Genomic DNA, 20,018 nt, shown 5'->3' with positions numbered 1-20,018 from the left:
ATCGTCGAGAGTATTATACAACGGATCCAAGTGTTTAGATGTATAGTTATAAATGCGTTGCCAAATGATTGAATGATTGAATTATTCTACGTAGTAACATATTTAAATCATATCAACAAAATCTCCTTATATCACCTATTCCTTGCACCTGTTCCTCCTCGTTTACTTTCCCAATCTTTTAAAGCTGATTCCCATTCTTCTTCTTCATTTAAAGGTCGAGAGTCATCATCCATTTCCATATTTTCATTCATTTGATTTCTTTTAGCTTCTTCTTCTTCTTTATCAAATCTTTCTTTTTCATCAATCCATCTTTCATGTATATCAACATCTTGATAACCATCAGGATTAGTACCACTTTGCCGTATTGCTTCATTCCAAATAGAATCTCCTCCAATTTCACTACCAAAACTATATCCATTAGCTTTATCTATTATACTTAATAAATTAATCATACTCTTTTTATCTTCAACAAATAAAACTTCAAATGCAACTAAATGATATTGTTCAACTAATTCAGCTATAGTTTCTGTTAATTTAACATATTTTTTACCCAATATTGAATTTGATTCTTTTAATAAATGAGGAGTTAAATATTCCAAATCTTGTACTTCTGTATAATAATTTAATTTAAACGGTAGAGCTCCATAACCTTTTAACATATCTATTTTACTTATAACATTGACCTGTGGTAATTCTAATTGTAACATTGATCTTAAAGTTAATAATAATATTGAAATATATTGAGATGGACTTGTTAAATAAATTGAATCAACCAAAGACACAACACATAATCTTACTTTCAATACTTTAGTTAATTTATGAAATATTTGATATAATGAATTATGATGAGTAAATAATTCAATTTGACCAGGACAATCAAATATTAAATAATTTTTATCTTGTAATAATTTATTAATTCGATCCATAAATGTTTCTAAACCTTCTTCAGATAATTGTTCCAATGCATACATTAATCCACCATTAGGTCCTAATTGATATTCTTCCATTATTGTTTCTAAATCTATATAATCTCGTATATCTAATTCACATGGATATGGTAGTCTATCATTTGCAGGATCTAGATTTATTATACTCAGCTTTCTTCCAATTGCTGATAAAAATTGATACATTCCAAAACAATAAGTTGATTTTCCCAGACCAGGAGGTCCTATTACCACTTGACCGTACATATTAACTTTAGAATTCGAAATTTTAATTTAATAATTATGAATAATTAGGACGTGATGGGTTAAGAAGTTGAAGAGTGCCTGATATTTGAATAAAATTTGGTAGCAACAAAAATTATTATTTTCAATTGATGGCGAGTTTAAAATTGCAATAACTTACTTTATTCGAACAACCAAGTTCACATTACCACTTCACATAATTTATTGATATACTATGTCCATTGCTACAGCCAATACTAATGAATTAACATTTCTAGAGAAAAATGTCACAGTTTCTCCATTAGTTCTATTATCAGTTGTTGATCATTACAACAGAGTTTCAAAAGATAGTAAGAAAAGAGTAGTTGGAGTAATATTAGGAGATAATTCGACAAATACAATAAGAGTAACTAATTCTTATGCAATTCCATTTGAAGAAGATGAAAAAAATCCAGGAGTTTGGTTTTTAGATCATAATTATATTGATGCAATGGGAGAAATGTTTAAAAAAATTAATGCAAAAGAAAAATTAATTGGTTGGTATCATTCAGGACCAAAATTAAAACCATCTGATTTAAAAATTAATGATTTATTTAGAAGATATACTGCAAATCCTTTATTATTAATTGTTGATGTTGAACCAAGAAATGTTGGTATTCCAACTGATGCATATTTTGCAGTTGATGATATTAAAAATGATGGATCAGCAGCTGAAAAAACATTTGTACATGTTCCATCATTAATTGAAGCAGAAGAAGCAGAAGAAATTGGAGTTGAACATTTATTAAGAGATATTCGTGATCCAGCTGCTGGTAATTTATCATTAAAAGTTACTCAAACTTATCAATCTCTTTTAGGATTACATCAAAAATTAAGAGAAATTGCAACATATTTGGAAAAAGTATATAATAAAAAATTACCAATGAATCATACCATACTAGGGAAATTACAAAATGTATTTAATTTACTACCAAATTTAGTTCAACCAAATGGATCAAATATAAATAATGAGGATGAGTCAAGTTCAAATGAATTATTAAATGCTTTTACCGTAAAGACCAATGATGAATTAATGATCATATATATAAGTACATTAGTAAGAGCTATTATTGCATTCCATAATTTGATTGAAAACAAGTTGGAGAATAAGAAATTGAACGAAAAGAAAGCTCAAGAATCGGATATAATAGCGGAAGACAAAAGCATAACGGTAGAATAGAAAGCTTTAATTGAGATTAACTACCACAATACTTTCTTTTTCACAGATGATATACATTCCTAACACTCTATCTTGTAATTAATTCAGACTGTTGTTTAACTCTTTTTCGATACAATATTAGTACTTCACTATCTTGTTGGAATTGTGTTCAAAACGATAAAGTGTTGAGTAACGTTCAAGTGTTAGCATTAGTTTAACTTCATTAAATGTTGTTTCATCATCATATTTAGTCTTTCTTCTACCTTCATTTATCTTGAGTGGAAAAAATCAATTCTGAAAATTCTCAAGAAATTCGAAGCAATAGCAGTTTAAACTTTCTAGCTAAAGGTAAACTTCAATTAGCCTACTACATTCAGTTAGTCTAGATCCACTCATGTCACCGTTTATATAATAATATAACAGCAACACCATGTCACAGAAGTTTCTACCTTTATCGAGGATACATTCTGTTAATAATTTCAATTTTTTTTTTCAAAATACCAAAAGAAATTTACTATTTAATCATAACTTTATAAGTAATCAATTTTTAAATAAAAAAAGACTATCCCCTGGCTTGAAACTGTCGAACCTACATTCATCTGTTAAAATCAATAGTCACAATTCAGCATCGGTGATTGAAAATGTTGCATCAAAAGTTTTAACATGTCAAGAATCGGATGAAAAGCTGTCCCAAAGTTTAGGTGAAAACTCAAGAATTCCATTCAAGTATACCCCAAAACCTTCCCCTGCTATAAAATCAAGTACCACGAAAGCAAGTCTTAGGGATGAAATCAAATCATATGTGAAATTAACCAAACCAAATTTGACAATGCTAGTGACGCTAAGTTGTATTTGTTCTTATGCAATTTCACCATTGAGTGTATCACTACAAGAATTGATCTTTCTAACAGTTGGAACTACACTATGTTCTGGTGCTGCAAACGCAATCAATATGGGAAGAGAACCAGATTTTGATAGACAAATGCCTAGAACAGTCGGTCGACCGGTAGTAAGAGGATTAATAACTCCCAATCAAGCATATAACTTTGCAGCAATAATAGGTTCAATTGGATGTACAATGTTATGGTTTGGAGTTAACCCTACTGTTTCATTGTTAGGATTCTTCAATATAATACTTTATGCATGGATATATACATCAATGAAAAGAAAATCAATAATAAATACTTGGTTGGGGGCTATCGTGGGAGCAATACCACCTTTAATGGGGTGGGCTGCATCTTCATCTTTGGCACATCCAGGTGCTTGGTGCTTAGCTGGATTATTGTATGCTTGGCAATTCCCCCATTTCAATGCATTATCTCATAATATAGCACAACAATATAAACTGGCTGGTTATGTTATGACAGCAGCTGAAAATCCTAAATTAAATGCAAGAGTAGCTTTACGTTATTCAATTTTAATGTTTCCATTATGTTTTGGATTAAGTTATTTCGGTATTACAGATTGGGTGTTTCCTTTTGATTCTGCTATAGCTAATGGTTGGTTGACTTATTTGGCATTTCAATTTTGGGATCAACAACAAAAAAATTATAAGTTCGAAAGTGGTCCAACTAAACAAGGTATAGCACTTGCAGGAATTCATGCAAAGAAATTATTTTGGTGCTCCGTTTGGCATTTGCCAGCAGTTTTAATTCTTGCCATGTTACATAAAAAGGATCAATGGAATAGACTATATAATTATATCTCGTTTTGATAGCCTTTTATTATTTATAATATACATGTACATATTCTTTATGACTCCCTTTAGAATGTCAATTTAAGATTCACTCTATCCTATGATTCAGTAACTTCGAGAAAGGAAGAGTGTTTGTTCATAGATTAGGATCAATATTATTGAAAACTGAGTTTTGTGTTCCAAGAAATTGATAAATTTACGTAAATCATAATATGTACTCGAAGAAACTAATTCATACAAACATTTCCAAACTAAGTTACCAAAACACATAAATTTGGTCTACATGATTCAATTGTTATGTTCAAATCCAATAATTCTATCTCAGCTAAAAACAAAAAGTACACTCAACAGATAGAAAAAGTTTTAACAACATTTGAAGCATTGGAAGAATGGGCAGACTATATTGCATTTTTATCACGACTACAGAAAGTGTTACAAGCGTATACTGACTTAGAATCGTTTTTCGTTCCAGAAGCCCAACAAGTTTCTTATAGATTGTCATTATGTTTATCCTCAACCTTGCCGAATGGTGTTCATCAAAAAGCTTTGAGTATTTACGAATTAATCTTTGATAATTTGTCAACTGATCAAACTAACCTTGAAATAAACATTTGGCTACCAGGATTGTTACCACTTTTTTCTTATTCATCAATTCAATTGAAGCCACAACAAACAAAGTTATTGCTGTCACTTATAATCAACAAATTGGGAAGTAAAACTTTATCAAGACTTGCAAAACCGATAATACTAAGTCTTTTACCTGGGTTAGAGGATGAAAATTTAGAGATTTTCAACGATGTATTCAATTTACTCAACGCTTTCAAGATCAAGTTAAATAATGATTCGAAATTTTGGCAATGCTTGTTTCTTTGTGTGATAAGTAATCCTGAAAGAAGAAACGGAGCATTACATTGGTTGGATAGGAATTTACCTCAATTTACTAATACCAAAGAAGATTGGTTGTCACAAGAAGCTCAAGCTTGTTTGAAACCAGAGGCGGGATTATTAATACGAATGTTTGCTACAGCAATTAGTTATTCAGAGACATTGACGACAAGAGGATTTTTGGACCTACTTTTAAGTCGACTTCCCTTGGATAGTAGAATTTTTGAGACTACAATATCGCCCAAAGATAAGCAATTGTTAATAATGTCATGTTGCGCTGTTTTGGGTAAAGATATGAGTTTGAATAGAAGAATTTGGAATTATTTTTTGGGCCCAGAAACAGAAAATATACGTAAGGATTATTTCAAACTTAATGCTTTAAAACCTTTGAGTACGGGATTGATAGAAATGATATCATCGCAGTCATTGGAAGACAAATTACGAGCATTAGACATCTCATATTATTTGATCATGGATAGATGGGAAATTAATCAAGAGTTGACATCGAGGTTATTTCTACCTTTTCTTAACATATGTTACCAAGAAAATCATTTGAATAAAAATTCATCAAAATTTTTTGAAGAAGTTGAAACAACATATGTTTGGAGTGAGATCATAAATGTTATATTAAAAGAGAATATTCAAATGTTGGATTTTATATTCAAGACTTTCAATTTAGTTGAAGATGAAAAATCCGATTTCTATATTTTGATGGCCATATCCTGTTTATTGAGTCAAAATCTAGATAATAAAAAGTTCGAAATTATTGAGTCATTACTTAACATGTTACCCAAAAAGGCTTCAAACTTAACTTTTGAACAAGTTCCGACTAAGGATGATGTTGTCAAATCTTGGAAAGAATCGAAGTTTTTGTCTGAAAATCAATTGATTTCATATATCTTTGATGCATTGATACTGCTTTATTCCATTCATTCTGACAACATCGATTATGGCTCTAAAATTGGAACTTTACTCACCAAAATATTTGATGATATCGAGTCTAGTCAAACTCGATCCAACTTCACCAGCATTCTTCTACAAAATTGGGCTAATAATGCAACCATATCTATCCCGATCTCACTCTTGAGGTTGAAATTATTCAATCATGTTTCAAAGTATGTTAATGAAGAGGATAAGGAAAAATTTTTTAAATCATCGCTTAATAACTTGTGGACGTCAATAATTACACCAAACTCAACTAACTATCAGCCGGAAGTTGTAAGAAGTATATTAGATCTTAGATTCACTTTTGCAAATGAAAAATTAAACGGAGCATTATTAGAATTATTTGTTGCGTCATCTGTAAATCAACAAATCATAGCGTTCGAAACAATTTGGGACCACTCACATAAAATCGAAGAGGCAAATCAACTTTTGGAACGACAGTTCCAACTATTAATGGATAATGTTGGTGATGGACTAAACGATGATAGTTTGATTATTAATTCGGTATCAGACCTAATAATTAGATTAATTAATGATGACTTTTCGAGGCTTATCAACTTAATTTTGAATCCAATGGCCGCTAATGGATTTGATGCTACTCATTCTTTGCAAAATATTTCTGACTTGAGTCTTCATAATTACTATTTAGATATCCTAGTGAAGATGGTGGATATGGGTCTGAAATCAATAAAGCACAATTTGAACAATGTGCAATATGCCCAACAAGAAAATATTTCATACAAAACCTACTTGCTAACTGGATTAAAACAGAATTTAAGGGTAGCTGGAGATGGAGAATTGTTCAATCGTAGTGTCTATTTATCATTGAAACTTTATACAAAAGTAACTACTGGTTATGAAAAGAACTTTTCACGATTGTTCAACGACTTACTTGAAAATTACATTAATTATATTAATTCACAGATCAACATTTCAAAAGCTGAGTGCACTATTGCCGAATATTTGCAGAGTGTTTTACAATTTTTGGAGTTTGGATCAAAATCACATTTATTACATGTTAAAGAGCAAGAGAAAGAGCCAGATATAATAAGATTAATTCATCTAAGTATTGAGAAATGTGATTCTCCTTTACTTCTTGGAAAATGTATGGCATTGATGAAGAAAGCGATTCATGTGTTTGGAGAGTCAGTGTTCAGCATTATACTTGCATTAAATGATTCAATAATTATAAAAATTGATTACTTATTTAACAAAGTTTTAGAATCAAATAATACCGAAAATATTGAATTGTCATTGTTTGTTTTATTGGATGGTCTTGAAAACCTTTTAACTATTACCCATGGGTACTTAACACGTCCTCATTTGAATGATAAAATTGACAAATCTGTGTCGGATCAAGGATTCCTCAACAATGTAATGCAAGGCGTTTTTCAAATAGAATCACCATCAGCTAGAACTAATGAGCAAGATAAACTATATTCAACTCTTATAGCGTTTCATGATGCAACCAAAATTAATTTTAAGATATGGAACTGGGCAGATTCAACTGCAACAACTGAAAAATCTTTGCAATATGTTTCTTCCAATTTGAAATTAAAATCTAAGAAATTGCTACAAACTTTGTTTGATTTGGAAAGACAAGAAGTAGTTAATTCAATAATAACTTCAGACTTAACAAGTGCCTTGAAGTTGTTAAATATACTAGACAGTGGAAGATCTCAACTTACATTACCTTGTTTATTTAACTACATCAAATTTAAATGCAACCCAGGGGCAAATGATACATATAGATCGTACATTGAATCTGATGTTGAGGTTAAAAAATTGTCAGCTTTCCTATTGGCATTTTATGAATTCATGGATTTAGATACAATATTGGATGTTTGGTCACAAACTACCGATTTTTTAGAAACCGTTTATAGTGGTTCTCAATTTCAACCTATTTTGCCGGATGTATTGAAACTTTGCAATGTGATAGCAATCAAAACAAATAGAATTAAAAATTTTAAAAATAAAGCAGTGTTGGCAGAATCTTTCACGAAATTGTTTTCACAATACTTAGATGGGTATCTGAATGCAAACGAAAAAGAGGTGGTTGACCTGATAAGAGATTTTATTCCTGTATTAGGTGAAATTTATTCTGATTCTGATAAAATATCAGCATTTAACAATCTTGTCATTTCGTTTATCAAAAAAAATAACTTACAAACTGCTTCTTTATCAGACCTTTTGTTAATCATCGGCGAAAATCATATAACGAAAAGTTGGAATTCTACTATCAATGATTATTTTAACGATCCTAATTTCTTCAACAAATACGATAACAAGTCTTGGAGAAGAATCATCAGTTTGTGGATAGCTAATGATAGGTCAAGGTTTGATGATAGAATATCAAAGGTATTACCAACGTCAGGAACATCTCCTGGTGGTTTATTCAGTTGGAATGAAAGTTCGGAGGTTGAAAATAAAGTAAATCATTTAAAGAGAATATCATATATGTTATTAGTACAACCTAAGGATTACTTTGTAAATAATTTGAAAGAGATTTTTGAAAAATTAAATGGATTATTGGATTCCAAAAATTGTCCCATTGCGATAAGAGTTGAGATCACTACTTTATTTAGGGCGATTGCTTTAAAAGTCAGTGACATACATCTATTAGCTCAATGGCCAGTAATCATCCATGATTTGTTGTCAATCTTTGAAAACATTTTCAACTATAAGGGTTCAAAAGAATTACAGAGTATACCGCAGGATCAATTAAAATTAATATTATACGGGTCTAAACTATTGGACGAGTTACTATTGATTGGACCAGACGAATTTAATTTGAGTAGTTGGTTATTTGTTAATTCTGATAATTTTGAAAATAAACAAGAGAATTTACTGATTATAGATAGAATTTCCTTAAGTTATGATTTCACATTTTTGAAAAATGAAGCATTCAAATTGAATAATGGTGGTGATGGATTATCAAATAATGACGAGTCAAAAGCTCCATTGTTAAAAGGAGTAAAAGACATTAGTCTGGTAACTCAATTGCGATTATTTTTTGATTCATTAAGTATGATACATTACGAAAGAACTTATAATTTGTTACCACTAAATTACGAGGCATGTCTATGGGATATATTTCACGATCTTCAGTAGATTAAGTTTTAGAGTTCAATATACATAATTTCGTTAATATTAAAAGAAATTTAGAAGATTTATGATGTTAATTATTTTTAATTGAAGTTAAAATTCACTCGAAATCAACGACTTCCATGCGTGCATGTAAATTTGATACTCTCTTTTTTAAAAACTTAAACGGTAAATTCTCTACTACTGTGAAAGAGCCTTGAAGGACATTCATATTAAGGTCATTTCTTAACTACGGTGATTCATTGTATTGTAAGAAGAGTTGATATTTCGATAATGTTACATGTGTATTATAATATGTTAGTTTCTAAATAATCTGAATTGAACATCGACGATCTCTTTCAATTCTTTATAGCTAACGATAATATATTCTTTTTCACTAGTCAATAATAATTTCTCATCAATTCCACAATCTAATTTGTTCAAATTGACTAAAACTTTATGTAAATTTAAAATATTTTTACCCGATGAATCAATGAAATTGAATAAATTATGTTGAAAAAGTTTCAAAATCTTCAAATTGTTCTTATCATTTATTTTCATGTTTGAATTATAGTTATTTATGACAAAATTCAATTTTGTTAATAATCTGAAAAGTCTAGCATTTTCTAGTTCTGAAGTCAATTGCAGTTCCAAGAAATCACACGTGTTTTGAGTTTCATTTAATAATGCAAAAGTCTTGTCAATTAAATGATCTTTGCTAAATTGAGTTAAATCAAATGTGGATGAACCAGACACGATTGACTGATCATTCAAAACCAGAAGGACGTCGGTGAAGTCGTTGCTTATTGATGTTGAATTTATTATGTTTTTGATCAAAACGTCTGCTGATGTTGCTCTTAAGTTTGCTGGTAATAAAGTAGAAGCAAGATCTAGTAAAACTTTGCCTATACTATTTATATCTTTCAATTGGGCCAATTTTAAATCTTCTTCAGTACCCTTTATGGCATCCAATACATCGCTTATCCCACAACTACTCAATTTTATTCTCGAATCACTTGTTGTGATGATTTTGCTCAAGTCTATTGATGATCCAGCACTTAATCTGATTGAATGAATAGCTTTTACCGCATTTACTAGTTGTATCAAGTAATTCCACAATATTGTTTCAGTTACAAGCTCCACTCTAATGCCCTTTTTGTGGTGTTCCAATAAAGTTTTCGAATTTGGATAATAATCATACACAAAACATAATGAAGGTGATTCAATCCCCATATTTGAACCAGATGAATTAAAAGCCATTGTCGTAAATACATCTTTCAAAGCCACTATATTTGCATTATCATTCAAAGATCTCCATCTCTTTATTGTTTTGAAGACTGATTCATTCGTGATATCATTCCCAGGGTCAATTTTCCTTAAGACATATAAGTTACCATCATCATTAGAATAGCATTTAAATAAAAGACTAGTGTAACCTGGCCAACTTTTACTTTTGGACTCATATGATTTATCAATAGGCACTAATGAATGATATGAGTTTACATGATCAGGTAAGTTCAGATGATGAATTGCTTGTAAGCTTGCTTCATTTTTACGATGTAAACTTTCCCTTAGTTCATTCGGTATAAACATTTTGATTGAATTCGTCTCGAAATCTTTTATAGGAACGGTTAGTCGTGGAGGTGGTGCTGGTGCGTATAAGTGGTACTGTAACGGATATGCTGACCCCTGACTTGAATTTGGGATATTATTATTTGTTGATGGTTGAGTTGCAAAAAAATTCGGATTCATCATATTTACTTGATTCAAATGTGGTGGAGGCGGAGCTGGAAGTGGTGCTTGTGATGGGATTGGAGGGGTTGATGTATGAGATGGAACTTTGGCATATGGATTTAATGATGGATTTTGTTGGTTTTGTATCAAGTTTCCAATTGATCTTGCACTTGATGGTCCAACATGTGTAAATCCCCCAGATTGAATAGGTATTTGCTGTGGTTGTGGATTCATTGGTTGAACTGAATTACTCATACCTCCGGTTTGGGAGGATGAATTAAAATCTAAGCTCGATGGTGTAAATGAAGGGGTACTAACGTTAAATTTTTTAGTTGTGTAAGGAATACTCAGATTTGATGACTGTACTGAATTTTGGTAAGGGTTGAATTGTTGTGGTTGTTGTGTTTGTGGTGGAGCTGCTTTTTGTTGCTGATCATTCTGTGAATGGGCTATATCAGGTTTGAAGACAGGAGCATCCTTGATATTAGGTGATAAATTTGAAAATTTGGAACTCAAATTATGAATGTTTTTTTCACTTGTGAATGAAGGTGTTGCTTCAATATTATATTTTTTCCTAGCCAGTGAATCCGAGTTTGTTGACACCCCAGATGAAATACTTTGATCTTGATTCTGGTCTTCTTGAGACTGTTGTTGTTGCTGCTGAGCCAGTGGTTGTTTATTATGACTAAAAGCACAACCTTTTCCTTGATACTTACAATAACCATAAATTAGGATATTTTTGCAAAGCACATCTTTGGCAGTGTCCAAATTTATGTTCATCAAGGAATAATTCTAAATTCGAGAATTGATATATTAGTCGTTGTATTTATATATTTTGTTGTTAAAACTTGGATATAAGAATGGTTTGTTTTGATTTTTTTTCTCGTAATTTATGATACTTAATTCCGACTTCTGTGTCATATTTAATGTCTCGTATCAGTTGGCGATAAAAAAGATTAGACTCAGTCATACAATCAATTTGAAAATCACAAGAACAAGAGCTAAGAGTATTCTCACCGTCTAAGTTTCAAATATAAGGTTTTAAATTGTTACTTCTATTTGGATGTAAAAAATTCATCCCAAATTCTATCATTAGTCATATTATGTAACAATTCAAATGACATTTTACCTTCCCTATTAGTAGTTGGACTTGATTTTTCCAGTTGTCGATTATGATTCAATTCCTCAAAAAAGTAGTCGAAATCAACATCATTCCATTCAAAGTTTTCAAATTGAAGTAATGCATTAGATTCATTTTTTGTTTGACCATGCTCAGTTTGTAGTTGTCGCTGTTGCTGCTGCTGTTGTTGTTGTTGTTGCTGTAGTAGTTGATGCTGTTGTTCTTGTTCGTGTCTGTGGCGTTGATAAAGATGATTGACCTGAGTTTGTTGTACTGGATTTTGATGTGATTTTGGTGAAATTTGATCACTAACTAATTCTGAACTTGGAGAAATTAATGGATTTAAATGATCTAATTCATTTATTAAACTAAAAAGATTCAGATTAACATTTCCATTATTAATACGATATATTGATTCTTTACTTATTCTTGGACCTTCAAAATTATGTTCACCTGGATATTTTAATTGTATAATAACTTTAGTTAAATTATGAAAAATTTCACAACAATAATTTGCTGCTTCACATTTATCAATTAAAGATTGTAGGATTTGAAAACAATTTGAAGTTACTTTTAATACTAAATCAATCGGATTTTGTTTTCTTATTTCTTCACTATTGAATAGTGTATATAAGTATGAACTTCCTGCCATGAATAAATTATGTACTCCTGCCCATGTATAATTAACAGATTTTGAGGATAATAACTCAAAATAAACATCTGTTATTTCTTTTGATGATACTGATACCTGTTGCATATCAGTCCAAGATAAATTAAAATTTCTTGGACCTAAACCATGAATATATAATAAAGTATGATGATAATTTAATTTGAAAAAAATAGAATTAAAATCACAATTCCTTTGTTCTGCTGTAGGTAAATTATGATACCAATCACTAAGTCTTGAAAGAACATCTGATTTCCAATGATTTAAATCTTGAAATTGTCTTGGAATCTCGGAACTTGTATATAAAATTTTTGTAACTTCACTTTGAATTTTTCTAACATTTATAAAAGCTAAAGAAATATGTTTATAACTAGGCTCGTCAATATCTCCAGTTGGTAATGGATCTTGTGGTTTTAATTTCAGATCATCTAGTAAAGTAGGTAATGGAGTATTTATACTTTCATCAGGTATCCCAAAAGGTCTATCTAAATAAAAACAAATTTGTCTATCGATTGAATAAGTACACCAAAATATTCTTCTTCTTTTATCTCTAGTATAAGCGTCGATATTTACGTTTTCCTTAGATTTTGTTTTTAATTCATTTTGTAAATCCAAATCAACACAAATTCTTAAAGCTTCACCCATTATATACCATATACCTGGATTAGTAGGTCTCATGATTGAATAATATGCATAGATTAAAATTCCTTGTAAAGCTAATAAACGATCTTGATTTTCTTTAACATCATCATAATATTTCATAGCAGCTAATCTAAAAGATTCAGATATATGCGATGGATACCTTAGGTGATGAACTGATGAAGCAATAGCAAAAACCATGTTCAAAAAAAACAAAGGGATATGATACCTTTTTGGGGGTATAATACTATTTGAAATCAATCTAATATCTTCATTTTTATCACTCAATAAATTTTGAAATTCCAATTTATAAGTATCAAACCAATAACCATCATAATTTCGATTTGTCCAAAATGAATCATCAATACTGCCATTATTACTTGCAAAATTAAATTTTGATGATTCAATCGGTCCATATATTGGTATAAAGTAATCTCGAATAAATTCTTCTCTATGAAATAAAGGTAATTGTGCATTACATTGATGAAAAAACACTTGACAAAATTGTAAAGCAGTTGATTTTGGTGGTAATACTGCTGCTGAATGTAATAAATCATTGTCTTCATCTTCTGTTACTGTTCCATTTTGAGAATCATTAATTGGTTTTTTCTCATTATTTCTCTTTTGTACTTTAACAGCAGTTGACATTAATTTTGAAAAAGTTATATCTCCTTTTCCTGAACTATTTGGTATATTTGAAGAATTGTTCCTACTCAAAACTGGTTGAAATTGTGGATTATTTGAAATTTGATTTATTGGTATTTGAACTGAAGGAGTGAGAATTGTTTGATCATTACTGAATTGATTTCCTTGAGAATTATAATCAAACCCATTTGTACTTACTCCATGATTAATTAATTGTTGTTCCAATTTTTTTATAGTCTCTTCCAAATGTACAACATAACTTCTTGGTATTTCTCTACCAGTAACAGGATCAACTCCAACACATTCAACTTTATGATGTAAACAATTACTACATTGTGGGAATTTCAGATCACATTTTATCTTTTTGGATCTACATCGTTTACAAGCACTTATACTTCTTGATAATTTTGAATTTGAATTGGTAGTGGTAGATGATTTTGGGGTACTTGAAGTTGAATCTGAGTTGGAGTTTGATGTTCCATTTGCACTGGTTGAATTGTCTTTCTTTTGTTTCTTTTTTGGTGGAGTCATATAATAATTGTCATATGAAAAATATTGAAAAAGTTTGTATGATCAAAGGTAATATCTGCTCTGATGACTTCGCAAGAAAATGGTATTTAAGCTAGGTGATTGGCAATTGCAATTGGTAAATGATGTTTATTAGGATTAGATAAGAGTAAAATGAAAGCCTAATTCAATTTATTAGATTCTGACTTTGTGCCCCACGATTTGCGTTTTTACGAGATCAATATCTGCAAAATCGACGGTCCAGATATTAAATAAGAGCGACCTAAGCAAAGATAAGAAATAAACTATCATATGATTAAAAGACACAGTTTAAAAGATTTAAAAAGGATGAAAAAAAATGGTCTTCATATTATATTATTAATTATATGTAAAACAATATATAATACAATCATATTTAACAAATTATTTAAAACTGTGATTTTATGTTTTTTTGGCACGAAAACTAAATCAAATAGAATTTTTTTTGAGCCGCATCAAAATCACGTAGGTACGGATGTTTTGTACATTTTTTTTGTTATGCCCATAGTTAAGTTACCTCCGTACCTCAGATATATCTAGATCTAGGGTCCAAAACATTTAAAATGGCCATAACTTTTGAAATACTGGATGGAATTTGGTCAAAGTTACATGAAATTAAGCATTAGAGTTGAATAAAAGTATTTAACTTAAAGTTGCATGCAAATACTCTAAAAATCAAGCTGAAATTGCCATAAATGTTAAAAATTGGACCCTTAGATCACAGATCTTTAGATTAGATTTCAAGATTTCAAGATACGTAGATTTTGAGATACTAGATACGCAGGTTTTGAGATACTAGATACGTAGATTTCAAGATACTAGATACGTAGATACTAGATACGTAGATACAAGATACGTAGATACAAGATACGTAGATACTAGATACGTAGATACGCAGATTTCAAGATACTAGATACGCAGACTTTGAGATACTAGATACACAGATTTTGAGATACGAGATACGTAGATTTACATCAGATCTGAAACACATCCGTAACTCAACATCCGTACCGCAGCATTTTGTAAACCCGTACCGCAGTACATTAATTTTTTTTTAAATCAATAAATATGACAATTTCAATTCAATTCTTTTCCCATTCAATTACATTCATTTGTATTAAATATAAACTGTATTAGATTTGACATGTATTAGAGATAAGTATCTGATTTAAAATTTTCAAATCATTATTAATTAATAGTACTATATAGATAGATAAGTAATAATTAGTAAATATATAAGTAATTAAATAAATATAGGGTTGTTGGATACCAATATGTATTGAGTAATTGATGAATAAATTATAATAATTAATTGATTAAATTAATAATATAAATAAATTAGTATAATGAATAAATATGAATAAATAAATTAAATATGAATATGAATAAATATGAATAAATAAATAAATAAAATGCAAAATAAATAAATAAACCAATTAATCAATAAAAAAAAATAGGAAATCAATCAAACTTTTCTTTCATCCCATTCATCAGAAATTCCAAAAAATAATTTCAATGAAATCAAACAAAACCTTTAGAACAAAATAATTAAAAGAAAAATCAATTAATCATCAACATGTTTAACAGGAGCATGATCCAATTTATAACTCCCCTTCAAAATAGGAATAAATAATTCATATTTTGTAGTTTCACTCTCAATATTAGATTTTTCTTTTTCAACTCTTAAATTACTAACTATTGAATTGGCAAAAAGAGGATATTGAATATGTAAATTATCTATTTTTTGAGTTTTTGATAATTTATCATCAACCACTGATTCTTCATTTTCTTCTTCTAATATTGGTTGTGGTAATTTTCTAATCACTTTATCATCTGATGACTCAGAGTTATCATTTTTAAATAAATGTTTATATGTAATTGATTGATTTGCTAATACTAAATCATTCCAATTTCTTTTATTTAAAAATCTATGATTATCTCTTGTTGATCCATCAACATCTTTTTTAAAAATTGGAATTACATCTTCAGTTGTATCTCTATTAAATTTATGTTCTTTACTTCTTTTATTTAATAAAGTTGCCATTGCATCTGGTGGTGGAGCATTTACAATAGCAGAAGATATAATATTAAAAATTAATCTTGGATCATTTTCTGGATGATTTATTAAATCTTGATTTTCTTGTTGTATAGCTTCACTTCCACGAATTAAATGAGTATTTGGATGATTATGATATTTACTTTTCATTCTACCAATACAACATAAATGAACATCACCTGATAAGATTGTTATTCTTATACCCTTTGATGCACCAAATTCAATTAAATCTTTAACTAATTTATTTCTTTCTCTTTTATGATATTTTGAACACCAATGATCATTTAAATCATCTAATACTTCAACATCTCCATCAAATTCATTAACTAATCCTTTATTTATTAACCCCTTTTGAGCTAATTTTCTTGCAGGAGCTAAAGCAGTTGAAGTTAATACCCATTCTAACCAAACTAATCTTGGATAAAAAATTGGTACACCTAACATAACTAATAAATGTTTTATTTCACCATTTGGTTTCAATTCAGAATTTAATTTATCAAATACAATTTTATAAGTTGATGGATCAACAACTTGTTTTAATTTTCTTTCTGTTCTACAATCTAAACCTAAAAGACTAATTTCTTTACCTAATCTCATAAATACTGAATGATTTTTTTGTTTTATGAAAGGTCCAGATTTAGAACCTAATAACCATGAAGAAGAATTTAAATGTAATTTTTCTTCAGGATTCATTTGATGTTGAAATAACATATAATATTTATAAGCAACATTTCCAACAGATTTAAAAATTGGAGCATTCATAGTTGAATCATGATATGAACCAAATCCATCAATAATATCATGATCATCATATATATTTACAGAAGGAATTTGTGACATTGCTAATGGGAAAAGACTTTCTAAAACAGAAGAATTTTTACCTTTCCAAAACCCCTTTCCATACCAATCCATATAATGATTTAAATAATATTTATTAAATTCTTTTAATATGTCATCAGTAATTGGAATTGATTTTTTCTTTAAAGGATTTTTAATTTCTGTCCATTCTTTTAATTTTTTTGAATGTAATTTTATAGAATCACAATAAATTTGATCTCCTCCACCTAACATAACATGATAATGTTGTTTATCATGTTTATTTAAAACATCTAACCATAAACTTGATTTATATTCATTAGCATCACAAGCCATTGAAAATCCATTACATGAATAACTTATAATATTCATACTTTCATTAAAACTTGGTAAAAAAAATTGAAAATTTGTTTTATAATATTCATTTATAAAATATTGAACTTTTTGAGGAAACTCCTCAAGAGTTAATTCAATTGAATATCTATAAAATGAAAATTCATCTTCTTCATAATATTTTGTAACTGGGAATTCACCAGATTTAAATAATGATGAATCATTACCTAAATCCACAGATGATGGACCAATTTTAAAAGTAATTTTAGGTGCTGAATCAGGAGAATTTCTAACAACCAACATTAAGGAACCACTATAATTTTTTTCACCATTTTCTAAAGTTCCTGATAATCTTAAAATTGGACCACAAGATATATCATATTCACCTAATTTATCACTTTCATCTATAGGTCTTTTATCAGGGACATTTGCTCTTGATAATTCATTTATTTTTAAAAATTCATCCAATGCTAATGGTTTAAACCATTCTTCATTTGGTGAAGTTGTTGTTGTAGCATTACTTATTTCATTTGTATTTGAAGTATTATTATTTGAAATATTATTTGTAGTGTTATTTGGAATATTATTTGGAATATTACCATTAATATTCTCTTCTTCAATTGATGGCATTTTGAGTTAGGTTAAGGAAGGTAATGGATATCTATACTTGATATTTTCAAAATTGATTGACGTTTGTTGTGTAGGTCCTACTTTTTTTTCAAAATTACAAGTACAAGTAAGTTGCTATAGCCTTGTTTATTTTTAGTATTAAGTAAAGTAAGAGTTCTCCAAATATTTGATAATGCGGTTTTGTGTAAGATGTAAACTCGAGAGAAAATTTCATATTTTTCAAATTTCAATTATTATCCGTAAATTTTAGTATCAATCATATTTTAAAACAAGTGTGGTGTAAGAAACTTAATTCATTTCTAAAAACAGTCAACACCAGACGTGATTAACATGATTACTATAAATACAATTATGAAACGATGTATACTAATCTTATGCTGGTAATAAACAACGGAGTTTAGATTTACCCGTATTTGGTTAAATTTTATTTTTTTTTCGTTTAAATTATTTTATAACCATTCGTAATTTCTTTATTAGTAATAGCTAAGTATGTACTACTTACGATAGATAAGTAAGACGTAAAGAAATAGACGAGGCTGAAACCATATGTATTCCCAAAAGATAAATAAATTACATAGAAAGTTTAATTTAAGCCCTGATTATGCATAATAATAAAATAAAAATCAGACGTGTAACTAGACGTGTTTTAATTATCAATTATGTTATCAATTATAGATTAACAATACGAAATTTAAGGTACAAGCACCATCACAATCCTAAATTGTACAAGAATGTAGATCTTCAAACTTATTTGTAATTTCGTTTATAAATTATGTCCTTAAGAAATTTAAGGATGAATATTTGTAGTGTTATAAGAAAATTGTAAATTATTTAGATGAATATGAGAGGGGAAAGTAATCAAGAGTTCACTATGCTACAAAAGAGAAATTCATGAAACAATTCTCAGCTTTTAGATGTCAATTATTCGAGTACGAAGTTATTATTAGTGTGTATGAAAAATTATTATTGTTTGTTTCAGATGCTTGACTACAACTTACAACAGCATGACTTGACATTTAATTTGTTGGCTTATCTATTATTGTGTGTTTCATCATCATTATTAAATAATATCGATCAATACTAGACGTATTATTTATTCTTTGCTTTAGAAATAAATTTATTGCTTGAATTATTATTATCATCATAATACCAAAATTTCTTAATTCCTTCTATCTATTATCTCCTTAGATTTGGGGTTTAAGATCAAAATTCAGGATAGATTTCACACGAATCTTGGTAAAAAACTTGGAGATTTAAAGATTGATATAGGGAGTGAATAAGAAAAGATATGAATTCCTTTTTCTTATTCTTCGTCTTTACACTTGCTGTTTCATACTGTTTCTTTTTGAGTTTTTTGATATTTCGTCTAATAAATTTTAATTCTTACGAGAAAATTAAGGTTCTTTATTGTTTTAAAACTTGATTGTCATTCTGTATCTGTTTGTTTGTTTGACCAGAACAATCAGATTAGCGTTTCGTTAGTTTAGCTATACTAGTTTAGTTTTCCTTGTCTTTGATGCTACTAATATCAATACATACTCTACTACACACAACATCAAGGAAGGGCTAAATTAATTATGAGCTTTGTTCTTTTGCTTTTATATATATTTTTTCTTGGTATAACACTTGGCTACCACGTGAGATGCACAATATCTAAGTATGTATGTACATTATGATAAGAGCTACCAAATACAGTATATCTTACATATGAAAAATATTTGCCTTAGTTATATCTAAAGTAACGTTGTATACTTACCAATATTAAGTATGAATTATATCCATAATTTCCTTATTCCATTACCATCCGTATTCAAAATTAATAACTTGCACTGATCACAGTTCAGTAAAACTATTTTGA

General features: G+C 29.0%; 7 protein-coding genes across 7 annotated transcripts; 3 read left to right on the top strand and 4 right to left on the bottom strand. All coding sequences in view use genetic code 12, as the record gives it.

Moving 5' to 3' along the window:
• Positions 1-131: 131 nt before the first annotated feature.
• KGF55_002305 (putative GTPase) lies at positions 132-1,190 on the bottom strand (the record flags this gene model as incomplete). Its single annotated transcript, XM_051756974.1, has 1 exon — positions 132-1,190. The coding sequence occupies one exon, from the start codon at positions 1,188-1,190 to the stop codon at positions 132-134; it is 1,059 nt and encodes a 352-aa protein (XP_051615293.1).
• Positions 1,191-1,401: 211 nt separating this feature from the next.
• RPN8 (proteasome regulatory particle lid subunit) lies at positions 1,402-2,385 on the top strand (the record flags this gene model as incomplete). The annotated part of the gene is made up of 1 exon (XM_051756973.1): positions 1,402-2,385. The coding sequence occupies one exon, from the start codon at positions 1,402-1,404 to the stop codon at positions 2,383-2,385; it is 984 nt and encodes a 327-aa protein (XP_051615292.1).
• A 409-nt stretch (positions 2,386-2,794) lies between these two features.
• On the top strand, positions 2,795-4,078 carry KGF55_002303 (protoheme IX farnesyltransferase; the record flags this gene model as incomplete). The annotated part of the gene is made up of 1 exon (XM_051756972.1): positions 2,795-4,078. The coding sequence occupies one exon, from the start codon at positions 2,795-2,797 to the stop codon at positions 4,076-4,078; it is 1,284 nt and encodes a 427-aa protein (XP_051615291.1).
• A 279-nt stretch (positions 4,079-4,357) lies between these two features.
• On the top strand, positions 4,358-9,001 carry KGF55_002302 (uncharacterized protein; the record flags this gene model as incomplete). Its single annotated transcript, XM_051756971.1, has 1 exon — positions 4,358-9,001. The coding sequence occupies one exon, from the start codon at positions 4,358-4,360 to the stop codon at positions 8,999-9,001; it is 4,644 nt and encodes a 1,547-aa protein (XP_051615290.1).
• A 291-nt stretch (positions 9,002-9,292) lies between these two features.
• Positions 9,293-11,488, bottom strand: PAN3 (Pan3p; the record flags this gene model as incomplete). Its single annotated transcript, XM_051756970.1, has 1 exon — positions 9,293-11,488. The coding sequence occupies one exon, from the start codon at positions 11,486-11,488 to the stop codon at positions 9,293-9,295; it is 2,196 nt and encodes a 731-aa protein (XP_051615289.1).
• Positions 11,489-11,763: 275 nt separating this feature from the next.
• Positions 11,764-14,310, bottom strand: PPR1 (Ppr1p; the record flags this gene model as incomplete). Its single annotated transcript, XM_051756969.1, has 1 exon — positions 11,764-14,310. One exon carries the CDS (start codon positions 14,308-14,310, stop codon positions 11,764-11,766), a length of 2,547 nt encoding a protein of 848 aa, XP_051615288.1.
• A 1,579-nt stretch (positions 14,311-15,889) lies between these two features.
• KGF55_002299 (uncharacterized protein) lies at positions 15,890-18,160 on the bottom strand (the record flags this gene model as incomplete). The annotated part of the gene is made up of 1 exon (XM_051756968.1): positions 15,890-18,160. One exon carries the CDS (start codon positions 18,158-18,160, stop codon positions 15,890-15,892), a length of 2,271 nt encoding a protein of 756 aa, XP_051615287.1.
• Positions 18,161-20,018: the final 1,858 nt, after the last annotated feature.

Source organism: Candida pseudojiufengensis (assembly GCF_024610245.1).
Source record: "Candida pseudojiufengensis strain CBS 10847 chromosome Unknown scaffold7, whole genome shotgun sequence".
In the NCBI taxonomy this organism is placed as follows: domain Eukaryota; kingdom Fungi; phylum Ascomycota; class Pichiomycetes; order Serinales; family Debaryomycetaceae; genus Lodderomyces; species Lodderomyces pseudojiufengensis.
The sequence above is the reverse complement of the archived record's forward strand: the minus strand, read 5'-3'. Positions and strand labels throughout refer to the sequence as shown.